Source organism: Borostomias antarcticus (assembly GCF_949987555.1).
Source record: "Borostomias antarcticus genome assembly, chromosome: 2".
Lineage (NCBI taxonomy): Eukaryota > Metazoa > Chordata > Actinopteri > Stomiiformes > Stomiidae > Borostomias > Borostomias antarcticus.
Genome location: NC_140235.1, coordinates 28664363 through 28679120, shown reverse-complemented (window position 1 = coordinate 28679120; position 14758 = coordinate 28664363). Strand labels below are relative to the sequence as shown.

The 14758-nt window shown below is 45.5% G+C and overlaps 1 protein-coding gene across 1 annotated transcript; it reads left to right on the top strand.

Annotated features, from left to right (window-relative positions):
- The first annotated feature begins 500 nt into the window (after positions 1-500).
- Positions 501-13067, top strand: LOC311326715 (alanine aminotransferase 2-like). The gene is made up of 12 exons (XM_084459658.1): positions 501-550; positions 780-993; positions 5316-5405; positions 5541-5649; positions 5753-5886; positions 6291-6534; positions 6765-6844; positions 7366-7502; positions 8198-8372; positions 8645-8800; positions 10075-10187; positions 12347-13067. Exons 2-12 carry the CDS (start codon positions 847-849, stop codon positions 12435-12437), a joined length of 1476 nt encoding a protein of 491 aa, XP_084315784.1. The 5' UTR covers positions 501-550; positions 780-846; the 3' UTR covers positions 12438-13067.
- The last annotated feature ends 1691 nt before the right edge of the window (positions 13068-14758 follow it).

The window sequence follows — 14758 nt, the reverse complement described above, 5'->3', positions numbered from 1 at the left end:
TGGATGTATTGCTAGCTCACACAGAAAAGTCAGATCAGCGCTCGACTTCGACGTGAGATCAGGTCACGTGATCTCTCTCGCAATAAAGTACGATCACGTGATCAGGATCGCGAAGCCAGGCTAGTGGATATTATTAATACATCCATGATATGTGCAAAAAGTGATTTTTATATCAAAGGTGGGGGGCTGTAAATGAAGCCACCTCGGAAAAATTGGTGAGTAACCAAATAATATTATCTGTAGAATATAATAACTGATGGTAACCCAATGACAATGGCGCAGTCAATGAATGGTTCCTGACAGGTCGGCAGGCCGATGGGTTTTGTTTAATGCCAACTTTAATTTTGTTTGGTAGATAACATTTTTTCTTGCTGCATACTAGTAGCCTACACCGACCGTTTTGATCAGGATGCCTGCAGGTTGGGAGGAGGCGTGACAACCCCGTGTGGTTTTGTGTGGTTGGTGTATGTGGGGGGAGTTTGAAAGTTGGGTAACTGTTTGGCAGGCACCACAGGCTGTATGGGGGAGAGGGAAGGGGAGAACGACAGAGGTACCGTTTTAACTGAAATAGCAACGCTATCTTGCCGACTGGAAAGACGTGATAAACAGAGCAGTAGTTTAGTTTTGCTTTAGGCTACTAGGTTGGATAATTTAGCTCTTTGTTTGCACGTGGGAGGCGGTCGGTCGTTTGGAGCCCATCAGCTGTAGGCGGCTGATAAACAATTTTGTTTGCTTTCATCGCCAGCCACTGTCCATTCTTTGTTTCCCTTGCCGCGCAGATTTCACACTCACAGCACACTTTGTGGGATAACAGCTGCCCTACGCTGCGAACTGCAGATACTGAAAATGACTGAGAACGGAGTCAACGGAGTCCTACACCAGGAGAAGGTGCTCACCGTGGGCAACATGAATCCGAACGTGAAGAGGGTCGAGTACGCGGTCCGAGGTCCGATTGTGCAGCGCGCCGTGCAGATTGAAAAGGAGCTCAGAGAAGTAAGTCCAGACTACTATCCCGTAGTAGCTTTGACTTAATTGCACATGCCTGGGATGCAGACAGAGCAGTATGCTACAAAAGTACATAATATTTTCACAGTTCTGTTACATTTTCCTATAGTCATAGTAGCTTTGACTTAATTGCACATGCCTGGGATGCAGACAGAGCAGTATGCTACAAAAGTACATAATATTTTCACAGTTCTGTTACATTTTCCTATAGGGAGAATAGGAAGGTAGGCTAGCCTATAACATGCGGAGTACCCTGTTGTAATTGTCCCATAAGCCACCGTATGGGTGGCAGCAGGTTTGGAGTGCAGTGTGGAAACATGGCTTGAAATTGAGCATTTTACATTACATTACATTAGTAATTTGCATTCACTGTATATTACCCACTTCACCACGGGTGTTCAAGGACAGCGGGTTAATCAAGGTCACTCAAACTTAAGATCCTAACTTAACGTTACTCTTGTTATTGCATCAGCTTAGCTTGCTCTCTTCTCTGTGGCTGCCCTGCCCCGCAGAGTTCCTCGGTACCACACCTGTTCACTCCCCCTTAATAAACCATTTAAGTCAGTCAATGTTTGAGTTTTCAGAGTTCAAAGAGCGCACAATGAAGGCTACATTGAGGAATGATATTGAACGACATTGGATCTGCTTATGCAACAGCAGTCTAGAAGTCAATGTTGTGGAAGGATGGAGTCTCGTGGCAGTGCTGGTCGCTCAATCAGCCATGTCAAGTCAGCTGAGAAACTTCCTGCCAATTGTGCTGACTCCCATAGCTTTACTGGAAACTCGGCAGACAAAAGTTTAAAAAAAAAGAAGAAGAAAAAGTCCGACAAAAGTAAAAAACCTGGCTTTTATTTGCCTCAAATACACTGGTCAGCTGGACCCTCCAGCTCTTGAGCAATGAACAAACAGTAGGTGATTGAGCAATGGAAGTTCAAACAGTTATTAGTATGCTAATAAACAAACAGTATGCTAACATTCTTTCCGCAAGTCATCCGGCTCCTGAATGACTTATCTAATGTATATACCAGAGGATCAGGATATCTAGTGTATGTAACATAACCACTTACATTGCAAATGTCCAATCCATACTAACCTAATCTTAATCTTATACTGTATAGGAATTGTACGTCTTGTGTAATTTGCAAATGTCTAACTTGTACATTTGTAATTAAGAAATTGAGTATTGGAGTTTGTTTGTATCGAGCATAATCTTGTCTGTGGCTGTGCACCGTACATTACATGTGACAAATAAAAGGAATCTTGAATCTTGGATTAAGTGTGGTAGACTCTAAAGATTGTTTCATACACCCTTGCCTGGACTCGACAGAAGATCCTTCTTCTCCTTGGCTTCTGGGAAATGGGTTGGTTGTGACTTGTGACATTAGATGGATATGTCATCGTCACTTCAGAGTAGTTTAGACTTGGTGTGAAGATTTTACAGGAACTGGGTGTTTGATCTCTAGCGACAGAAGTTTCTAAATGATGGTAGGTTGCCTAATTTTTTAGACATGCTGAACTTGCTTAATGTAGCCAACATTTCCAGCCAGCCTAACTGTGTTTTTCACTTTTGTTTAGTCATCGTTCTGTGCTTTATCAAAATTACATGACACATTGGCTGGTCACAAGTTGTGGGAATAATACATAGAATGTCAGTGATCTGTAGTACTTATTGTATTTTATTGTATTGTATTGCACTGTATTTTAGATTGCTATTCTTGCACTTTGCCTTCAGCACTAGATTATGCTCGTTTTAGAAACAAGATGCACTTGTGAGTTCTGGCAAGTAGTAGTACATTGGCTTTTCCTACGTTAAATGCAATTATTGTTAGTCGCTTTGGATAAAAGCGTCTGCTAAATGACTGTAATGTAATGTAGTGGGCTATGCCGTGATTCAACTCGAAGCTGCTGACATGGGCCTGGTGGTTCCGGTCCAGTTGGCAGGACTAGATCGGCATTCTCGGTGCCTGGTGCAGATCAGCAGGACACCCAACAGGACGGACCAGAGAATAGCAAGCTCTTTGTTGGACACAAATGAAGGATGAGATTAGAACAAGAGAGGGGGAACCATATGTGCCCCTTTTTGAACTTCACAAATCAAGTGTTGTGCGGGCCAGGACCACGTGTAGATTAACATCCCCACAATGTAAATATTGACCACTGTCAAAGACGACCTAGTTATTTTGTTTGGGGAACATACGGAAACTAAGAGGAGAGCTTTGTGAACATGATATATAATATTAGATTTAGTCTTATCATCCTATCAAAGCAACTTCAAAAGGCTTTTTGTCAAGCTTGGTTAGATTACTTGGAAAACATCTAAATTAATTTTTACGTCATAGCAGATGGACTGAGCTTGAAGTTGAAATTTAACTTGAGCTCCAAGTCAAAATGAAATGAAATGAATGAATGAATGAAATGAATCAGTCTAATGAAATGAGTTGGATCGGCCCATGTTTCTAAACCAATAGATGCACTCCCGAGCTGATCAAGTGACATTTGATAGCGCCCATCGTGTACATTCTCAAAGGTGTCCCAGTCTGACCTTGATCTGAAAATCAGATTGGCTGACTCGGGTCACATTTGATACAGAGGAGCTATGTCCTATGAAATGAAATCACTTGGGCTGACTGGCTGAAGTAGACGTCACACACTCTGATCTAGTGTAATTCTGTGGGTAGGAGAGGCCCCGAACCAGCCACCTAAAATGCTGAATCAGAGGATGCTGAGATGAAGAGAAGATGACTATCAGAAAAAGATTATCCTGCTAAAAGAAAGACCACAAAGCACACACTGTAAGCAAAAGAAATAGAGAAACTCAAACCTGTGCCACGATAAGCATGATGAATGAATCTGAGTACAACCAAGAACAGTGATGTCTTTGTCCTTTTCTATGTCCTCTAACCCCCCCCTTACTGCCACCCCGCGTCCCTCGGTGTCCCCTTGCCTCCATTTCATAACCCTTGTTGTGCCGGTCGGAGGCTGTGCCAGACCTGGTCTTAACAGGCCCTTTGGGCCGCCAGGGCACCAGGCTGCTGATGAGAAGGGAGGACTGGGAGAGGAGTGGGTGTGTGTGGTGAATAAACACTCTTCATTTGATTAACATGCAGCCGACGCTGTCAGATCCCCACCAGATCTCTGGAGAGCAGAGACCTCTGTTTTTTCCAAGTCCAAAGTGTCTTGGGTTTGTGTGTGTTGCCGTGTTATTTCATGGATATCATATTGCCAGGATATCATATTGCAAAGAATGATTTATTTTTTTCTTGCTAGTAGATGGGTTTGAACTCTGGAGGTAGTGAGTTTGTTTTGTGAGACCAGTTTGTGATCTCACTTTTGTGTGTCTGTTGGTAGAGTGAAGTTGTTCCTCTTGCCTGAACACACTTCCCCTGTGCAAACACACTCACAAAGACACACACACACACACACACACACCAGCATGTGTCTGGTGCCCCCCCCTCCTTAGACCAACAGGAGCAAGGCATACGGTGTCCTGTGAGTGTCAGTTGCAGTCAGGGGAACCCACGTCTGTCTGAGCAATAATCATGAACCTCCGCCGTGTAGCTAGCCAAGGCCTGGTGGCGGTGGACATGACGACTTCTAGGCAATCCCCCTGCTTTGGAACATGGCACAGTGCAGCCAAATGAACCATTGGCAGAGGCCTGCTCGCTGAACCGTCATCACTGGGCTCATCTAGATGACGTGTGTTTGGATGGAATGGCTTTGGCGCGAGTCGTTTCATGCGTTGACCGGCACGTCGCCATTCCTCGAGTCCCCGACCTTTGACCCTTCTTTTGACACGTGCGAGACGGAGTTCAGCACGCAGCTGCTGCAAGTTACGTGCGCGCCCTTTTCCCAGCTGTGTTCTGCGACCTCCCTGCCGTCACGGGTTGGGAGTTGAATGGTGGTCTGGCTGGAGAAAAGCAGAAGGAAAATTTAAGAATGTGTTTGAAGGAGAGAGAAGGAAAAAAGCCAGGTAGAAATAACGCTCAGCCTACATAGTGGGGGAGACGAACAGCTGTGGCCTGGATTCTCTCTCTCTCTCTCTCTCTCTCTCTCTCTCTCTCTCTCTCTCTCTCTCTCTCTCTCTCTCTCAGTCCAATGAGTTTGACTGGGCAAAGTTTCTCAACCAATAGACATTGTCCAGATGTGGTAAGTGTTTTCACTCCTGTTGAACTGTGCAGAATTGAAGGTGAGTCAAGTTAAGGTAAAGACTTAGTTTTATGTCTAACAATCATGCGATTGAGTGTTAAGTTCAGTGCCCCTTTATAAGATTAAGAAAAGGTAACAGCAGCTTTGTTTTGGTGTCGTTACAGGGAGTGAAAAAGCCCTTCACAGAGGTGATCAAGGCCAACATCGGCGACGCCCATGCCATGGGCCAGCGCCCAATCACATTTCTCAGACAGGTGTGGTTGATAAGACACAAAGCCATTTTGCTTTGTTCAAGTAGCCAAAGACATATTATACAATCTCTCTCTCTCTCTCTCTCTCTCTCTCTCTCTCTCTCTCTCTCTCTCTCTCTCTCTCTCTCTCTCTCTCAGGTTATAGCTCTGTGCTCCTACCCTGACCTCTTAGATGACGACAAGTTTCCAGAGGACGCCAAAAACCGAGCACGGCGCATCCTCCGCGCCTGCGGAGGCGGAAGTCTGGGTGAGACGGCCGTCTTTATCTCCCAGCCCAACGCTGACCCCTCATGTCAAAGGTCAGCCGTCGTCATTCAGCTGCTTCGCTGACCGGCGTGTCTGCTTCCCAGGGGCGTACAGTCCCAGCCAGGGCGTGGAGTGCGTGCGCCAGGACGTTGCTCGCTACATCGAGAGGCGCGACGGCGGCATCCCCTGTGACCCCGACAACATCTACCTGTCCACCGGGGCCAGCGACGCCATCGTTGTGAGAGACATAGAGATAAAGCTGAATTGATGATTCGATGATCATTTACCTAAAGCTAATTTTATTATTTTTGCATACTGAGGGCCAGAATTTTCTTGGGCAGAGCAATGATCAAATTGAGCACTAAAACCCCCATAATCCCCAGAACCGAAGGGAAAGAGCTTCAGAAATATGCTTATAGCGTTTTCTTTTTAACATTTTTGCATTGTTTACATAAACTGATTCGGTCCTCTTTAGGGTTCTGGGGGTTACTAGGAGTTTGCTCCTCGCTCAACAGAACAGAACCGGGCCCGTAGACCCACAGAACCGGGCCCGTAGAACGCTGGACTGGCATTGCTACTGCAGCACCATACTCTCCCATACCCTCATGTCCTCCTCCTCCTTCCCCTCTCTCTCTCCGGCAGACCATGCTGAAGCTGCTGGTCTCGGGCGAGGGGCTCACCCGGACGGGGGTGATGATCTCCATCCCCCAGTACCCGCTGTACTCCGCGACGCTGGCCGAGCTGGGCGCCGTGCAGGTCAACTACTTCCTGGACGAGGACCGCTGCTGGGGCCTGGACGCCGGCGAGCTGCGCAGGGCCATCGGCGCCGCGCGGCAGCACTGCAACCCGCGCGCCCTCTGCATCATCAACCCTGGCAACCCCACTGGTACGCAGGCACGCAGGGCGACCCCGGCAGGGTGACGGCGGTCGGGGTGTGACGTCGTGTCAGTGCCACGCGGTCGTTCGAATAAGTCTCGGGTTAGAGCCCATGATGGTTTCACAATGTCAGACATTAGAGAAGGGGAAAAAAAATTATTTATTTTTTTGGTATGACTCTTTTTTTTTTTACGGCAATATCATTTTCTTGTTTTCTTTATTTTATCTGTCTTTTGATAGGTCAGGTCCAGAGCAGGCAGTGCATCGAGGACGTGATCCGATTCGCCGCGGAAGAGCACCTGTTCCTCATGGCTGACGAGGTAACTCAAACGCACACGCTCGCTCCTCACAGGTTCTAGCCCCGGCCTCTCCTCATTGGTTGCCGGACGCGTGTACAGTACCCTATTTTGGCCCCTGGTCTTGGAACGACCTGCAGACCCATCTTAAACTGGCCCCACTCATATCCTTGTACAGTTTTAAACAAAAAATATCATAAATCCAGCCACCTGCTGCTCCTGCTCTGATGTGTAGGACTTTTTCTTTCTGACCCCTGGGCTTCTCTAAATATACATTTTGTTATGGTTTTATTATGTCTGCATTTTATATAGTTGTACTGGTGGTTGGTAGCCTACTGACAGTTTGTAATTTTCTACTGTGTTCTGTCTATTTGTATTGTACTATGTTTGTAAGTCATGTATGTAGGTTTGTGAATTGTGCTCAGCCTTCTTAGCCAGATCACCCTTGACAAAGAGACCTCGGTCTCAATGGGTTTTTAAATTTCTGGTTAAATAAATAAAGGTTTGATTGATGATTGACCTCCCGTCCCTGTGCGTCTGTCCAGGTGTACCAGGACAACGTGTACGCGGAGGGCTGCGCGTTCCACTCCTTTAAGAAGGTGCTGTTTGAGATGGGACCAGAGTACTCAAACAAAGTGGAGCTGGCCTCCTTCCACTCCACCTCCAAATGCTACATGGGAGAGTAAGTCCATGGGGCGCGCGGACACACACATACACACACACACACACACACACACATAAATACACACAAATGCAAACACAGTGTACCGTTTGTACAGTGTTACATTCTGTACGCTGCCTGTCGATAACTGTGTGCGCATGTGTGCGTGTGGTGTGTGTGTGCATGTGTTTGTGTGTGTGTCCAGAAGCGTCATGCCTATAGAACTTGAGGGGGCACGTGCCCCCTCAGATTTGGGGGTGTTTTTTTGTTATTTTACAATGCGGAGCTATGATTATTTTCTATACTGAGCTGAATGTATTATTTTAATTATGTCATAGACCACCTCGAAAAGCCACCATAACCTCTTTCAAAAAGCCAAACACCCTCTTTCCCGGTGGATTTGGTTTCTTCATACTTCAGTATACAGTATATCATTCGGACCAATGCCAAGTGAGAAAAAAGTAGATTTGTTTTCCCTTACTTTTATTTTGAAAGTCCTTGAAAGAACGCTACCGGTAAGTTTAATTTCACACCGCATGAGTGGCAACTGGAAGTGTGATGTGTCCTGATTTTAAACTGCAAAAATGCACAAAAAAACACTAAAATTTCACGTGTTGCACACGCTACTAACGCTTTGCACGCAAGCCTGTGCTTCGCCATCTTGTGCCCCCCCAGTTTTTTGGGTTCCATGACCCCTGTGTGTCCCTGTCTGGCAGGTGTGGTTTCAGAGGAGGCTACATGGAGGTGGTGAACCTTGACCCGGAGGTGAAGGTCCAGCTGACCAAGCTGGTGTCCGTGCGCCTGTGCCCCCCCGTCCCTGGCCAGGCTCTGCTGGACCTGGTGGTCAACCCCCCTCAGCCCGACGAGCCCTCCTACACCACCTTCATCAAGGTCTGACGCACACACACACATGCGCGCGCACACACACAAACACACACAAATACGAACACAACCACACATACTCTTGTCACTCGCACATGCAGACACACTCATTCACCTATTCACTTGCTTACACACACGCGCACACACACATGCACACGCGCGCACACACACACACACACACAACCACACATACTCTTGTCACTCGCACATTCACACTCATTCACCTATTCACATACTTACACACACAGAGAACCACACACTCACCCTTCTCTCCCCCCCAGGAGAGGACAGCCGTGCTGGCGGAGCTGGCAGAGAAGGCCAAACTGACGGAGCAGGTCCTGAACACAGTCCCCGGGATCAGCTGCAACCCGGTCCAGGGGGCCATGTACACCTTCCCCCGCATTACCCTGCCTGAGCGCGCCATCGCCCAGGCCAAGGTCTCCACCCCACCATCTGACTCTGTCTCGCTCTCTCCATCTCTCTCCTTCTCTCTCCATCTCTCTCTCCATCTCTTTCCATCTCTCTCTCTGTCTCTCTCTCTCTCCATCTCTCTCTCTCGCTCCATCTCTTTCCATATCTCTCTCTCTCCATCTCTCTCCTTCTCTCTCCATCTCTCTCTCTGTCTCTCTCTCTCTCCATCTCTCTCTCTCCATCTCTGTCTCTCTCTCCATCTCTCTCTTTCTCTCTCCATCTCTCTCTCTCGCTCCATCTCTTTCCATATCTCTCTCTCTCCATCTCTCTCCTTCTCTCTCCATCTCTCTCTCTATCTCTGTCTCTCTCCATCTCTCTCCATCTCTCTCCATCTCTCTCTTTCTCTCTCTCTCCATCTCTCTCCATCTCTCTCTCCATCTCTCTCCATCTCTCTCTTTCTCTCTCTCCATCTCTCTGTACTTATTCCAATCTGAAATTGAAGATGCATGTGATGTGACTATTTCTGTCAGACCACCATGTTGTGTCCAAGTCCAGTATAGTCAATACATATTAATCAAATCACTCCAGAAGGCATTTTCCAACGCTATACTATCTTTGCCTCTCTCTGCTCTCTCTCTCTCTCCCCCCCTCTCTCTCTCTCTCTCTCTCTCTCTCTCTCTGTCTCTCTCTCTCTCTCTCTCTCTGTCTCTCTCTCTCTCTCTCCATCTCTCTCCTTCTCTCTCCATCTCTCTCTCCATCTCTTTCCATCTCTCTCTCTGTCTCTCTCTCTCCATCTCTCTCTCCATCTCTGTCTCTCTCTCTCCATCTCTCTCTTTCTCTCTCCATCTCTCTCTCTCGCTCCATCTCTTTCCATATCTCTCTCTCCATCTCTCTCCTTCTCTCTCCATCTCTCTCTTTCTCTCTCCATCTCTCTCTCTCGTTCCATCTCTTTCCATATCTCTCTCTCTCCATCTCTCTCCTTCTCTCTCCATCTCTCTCTCTCTGTCTCTCTCTCTCCATCTCTCTCCATCTCTCTCCCTCTCTCTCCATCTCTCTCTTTCTCTCTCTCTCTCTCCATCTCTCTCTTTCTCTCTCTCCATCTCTCTGTACTTATTCCAATCTGAAATTGAAGATGCATGTGATGTGACTATTTCTGTCAGACCACCATGTTGTGTCCAAGTCCAATATAGTCAATACATGTTAATCAAATCACTCCAGAAGGCATTCTCCAGCGCTATACTATCTTTGCCTCTCACTCCCCCCCCCCCCCCTCTCTCTCTCTCTGTCTCTGTCTCTGCAGGAGAAGGGCCAGGCTCCAGACATGTTCTACTGTATGAGTCTGCTGGAGGAGACAGGGATCTGCTTGGTCCCAGGGAGCGGCTTCGGACAAAGGGATGGAACCTACCACTTCAGGTAAGCCACACACACACACACTGTAGAAGTTTCCAGGTTGGAAATGTATATGCTCACTGAAATCCAGTTAATAAGTCATATTTTATTATTTTAATTAGTTATTTTATGTCTGTGACTCAATGCACCATTCACAGCAAGAAATGTGTGTCCTTGAACTGTACCCACCATTATCTGGCTTTTGATAACCATTGCAGCTGCGATGACGTTTTTTGTGCTGCTGTATAAACATAATCTGGAAGGGAGTGATTTGGCTACAACACTCGCACACTCACACACACACACACACACACACACACACACACACACACACACACACACACACACACACACACACACACACACACACACAAGGCAAGTTTTTTTATATAGCACATTTCAGCCACAGGGCAATTCAAGGTGCTTTACATGAGACATTAAAAGCATTAAAACAAAAAGGAAGACATTATAGACATTTAAAACAAAAAGCAAGACAAATAGAATACAGGAATACAAGTTACAGTGCAGTATACAGATAAACATAACTCCTCTTAGAAAGCAGTGGCAAAAAGAAAAGTCTTCAGGCTTGTTTTACACACCAGGGTGCCGGTCCATGTGTCCAGAAACATTTCAATGTCCCGGAGAAATTCCAGTCTTTATATTGTTAAATACTTAATAATATAAAGTACAAATATACAATACTTAATATAATAGGTGTTTGTCATGGTGATTAGCTGTTATGTAGCCTGTATACACCATTTAATGTCCATTTTTCATCCGATACGATTAGATGTGTGCTATATGTTAGACTGCCATGATTTGTTATAGCGCTATAGATGTCCTGTAGGCTACTTTAAAATGTTTATAGCATGAATCGTATTTGAGGATGTAATTGTTCATTTTAAGTAGGCCTACTTTATCTTTTGATGCCTATTTGAACAGACTGCATCGAACAATGCACGGACCCTTGTCATCAATAAAACAACATTTTTATAACCACCTGCCTGTCAAATAATAGGCTACTTATTCGGACTTGGAGGATGAGGAGTTCATAACTGTTCATTGAGACACAGTTGATATGCAGGCTGGGCTATATAAAGAAATACCACAATGTATGTAGCCTATCATGGGGTCGTCCACAGACGGGCCTCCCATCTTCGTCTCCAGTTATCCCGGTCTTCCATACACCTGGCGATCTCATCGGTGGTCTCCTCTCCCGCATCCATCTTAATTAGGTCCACGAATGTTTTGGTAGGACGTCCTCGCGACTTGCGTCATGCGCCATGGAGACAGCTCCCATAACCCCAGCTTGCTGGCCGGAAGCTCACGGTGTCTGTAGCAGTGCCCAGCCAGCCTCATTCTCCTTGCTGCTATCTTCACACTCACCCTTGACCTCTCTCTGTACAGATCCTCAATACTGACGTGCGCGTTATGACTTTATGTCCAGTGCCTCATGTAGATGGTGTTGCATCTGTCCAGCAACCTCTGCAGGGAGTGTCTCAAGGTCCAGCACTCAGTCATACAAGAGAACGGCGTCCACGGTGGCGTCGAAGAAGTGGAGCTTAGTTTCACAGGGGAGGTTGGATTCCACATGTTGCTCATGCTGTTTAGAGCTCTCCATGTGAGCGCCTTCCTCACTTTGAGGTCCTGCTCCGTTGAGTTGACCCAAGAGCCCAGGTATTTGAAGTCCTCAACCTCCTTCAGAGCAGTTCCTTCAGCTGTCATCAGGGGCAGATGGTCCGGGACGTTATAGGTAATGGACTTCAGTTTTCTTGGTGTTCAGTCCAAGACCCACCTTGGCACCTTCCTTTTCCACTCTAGATTCATTGAATGAATATATTATATAATATAGATTTTTTTATATAGAGGAAATTGGAAATTTAATTTGAGCCTATTTTAATACAATTGTGCTTAGAGGGAATTATTTTCACCGGACATTATGACTGGAGAGATTGAAATGTCAGACTTTTCTGGACAAAAAATAGTAATTACCGGTTAACAGAAACCATGCTACACACACACACACACACCCCTACACACACACTCGTACTGCACCTCCTGTAAAAGCAGTCTCATGGCTACAGAGGATGCTGAGAGAACATTAAACTCATTCTCTATCTTTCTCTCCTCCTCTCTCTCCCTCCATCTCAATCTCTCCCTCAATCTCTGTCCCTCTTCCCCAGGATGACCATCCTACCCCCTACTGAAAAGCTGAAGGTGGTGTTGGAGAAGATCTGTGAGTTTCACCAGAAGTTTACAGAGCAGTATTCCTAACCTCCTGCCGTCCCCCCACTATCCCCGTACCCTGGTCCTACTACCCCTGTGGACTGGACAGGCGAGATGACCAGCCCTCTCCACGATCCACTGCAGCTGCTTGAGTGCCAGTTATCATATCAAGTGCCTTTGTGTTACTGGAAGAAACTGTATGTAAGATAAACCGTGACGACACACCTCCCTCTCAGCCATCTCTCCGTCTCTCCTCAAGTGTCCGAGAGTTCACAATTCAAAGCGGGCACTTGACCTTCCCTGCTGTAATGTTTAGAGACGGTTGTTTTAATTGGCAGTCGTCTTTTAGATAGCATCTTCTGATGATATCTGTTTGGGAATGTTGTTAGACAGTGACGATCTTGCTAGTTCATGGTCCTAGTTTTATAGATCATACTTAATCCTGTGGTCTGAATTTAGGAATATACATAGGCGTGCTTCTGTTCTCCAGCAGGGGGAGCTGATCTTACTGCGACATTGAGAAAGGCTATTTGGAGGGAGTCGTGTATTGTATACCATGAGACAGATAAGATTGTAGTTATTTTTAATAACACTAATGGTGATTGTATTGATATATATATATATATAAATATGAAAAGTAAAAGTTTAATTTCTATAATACATCTCGATATCCCCATGTCTCATCAAATCTGTATTCCTTTGTTCTATTTCCCTAAAAGCATTTCATTACACAATCTTTGCTTATAGAGCAATTATCTGCCAAACATAACACAGCTGTTGGTGAGCCTGCATACCAGAGAACAGTACAGAAGGTTCAAGTTGCCAAAGCAGCAAAGATTAAAAGAAAAATTAAAAGAAAATTAAATGGGTATGATGAAATTGGCACTATTACAACATTATTACTATTACGAATCTCTATTGGAAAGCGTACTTTACATTTGTTTGTAAGTAAGTAAGTAAAACTTTATTTGTATAGCGCTCTTCACCGCACGGATGCACAGAGTGCTGCACAGGGATTAAAAAGGCAGATTAAAAACAATAAGCAAAGTACAAGTGCAATGACATACAAAGCGCGGTGCAATACAAAGTGCAGTGCAGTAAGAGATTAATACACAGGTAAGCATGTGAGGCCTACAACTAGCAGTCCAACATAAAAAAAAAGTAATTCAGCATCAAATCCCAGCCTTACTGTGGTTCAATGATTTCAGTATACTGTTAAATGACCACTTTTCCATCTCACAAATGAGGGAAAAAAATTCATTTTACACATTAGTATTTGTGTATATGCTATCGTTATTGTAAATGCATGGGCGATTTTATAGGGGGGCAGGGGGGGCAAGCGCCCCCCTGATTGGCCAGCCCAACTCTGCTCAAATTCTTTAATATATATATATATATGTGTATATATATATATATATATAGTATATATATAAGTTTTGCATCTTAAATCATAATAGAAACAAGAAAATCTAATCCTATACATTGAGAAAGAGAAAGGGGTCTGCACAACAGTTGCTCCTTAAGTGTTTACTGAGTAGGCAAAAAAAGTATGTTTCGCCCTGTGGTAGGTCTTTGTCAGGTGATTAAATTACTGGAAAAAGTAATCTGATTACAGTAATCTGTTACTTTGTGATCAGTTACTCCCAGAGCTGATAAAGAAAGAAAAAAATGGGTCACTATACTTTAAAAAAAATAAATATAAGATGGATTTGATTTACACATACTGAACACAAACTTCTGCTTTTGTACATTATCTGACTAAAGCTCAATTACCCACCACATCTAAATAAAAACCAAATGACATTTCTCACATAGAATCGACAGTGGGTCTGCAGTTGTGGTTGTCTTGGCAACACTTCCACCCAGATGGTGTGAAGCAGTACAGGAAACGCGTAGGCTTCGGTGGTGGTGAGAAGCCACAAAGCTCAAGATGGAGGAGGCGGTGAGGGTCCCGTCCACGCTCCTTCGTAGCTCCACTCCACTGCCTTCCAGGGGGCTCCATGTCAGGGTTGGAGGGTGCTGTGGACAGGGGACCTCAACCAAGCAGGTCACATTAACCCAAGCTCTCTCCACCACCTCCGGCACAAGGCTCAGTTGAGGTTTGGGGGGAGAAGCTAGACATGGGGGGAAATAAAGGAACGACAGACAAAACTAAAATTTCTTCTACAGGCCTCCGAATTACACCAAAGTTATCTCGGTGAGTCAAACGTCTTATAATATGCCGTAAATAAGGTCCAGGTTGTCGAAAAAGAGCCTTCTCCTTTAACCACTAGGCCACCAGAGCTCTTGAAAATCAATGGTGTCATAAGCTGAATCCCAATCTGAGTGCGCAAACCGCACTTGTGGCCCCTCGCACTTGTGGCCTGAGG

Excerpts from the sequence above, each read along its gene's own strand:
- LOC311326715 (XM_084459658.1), top strand. The coding sequence starts at position 847 with ATGACTGAGAACGGAGTCAACGGAGTCCTACACCAGGAGAAGGTGCTC. Across the intron at positions 6,535-6,764 it reads CAACCCTGGCAACCCCACTG|GTCAGGTCCAGAGCAGGCAG; the intron begins GTACGCAGGCAC and ends GTCTTTTGATAG. Across the intron at positions 7,503-8,197 it reads TCCAAATGCTACATGGGAGA|GTGTGGTTTCAGAGGAGGCT; the intron begins GTAAGTCCATGG and ends CCTGTCTGGCAG.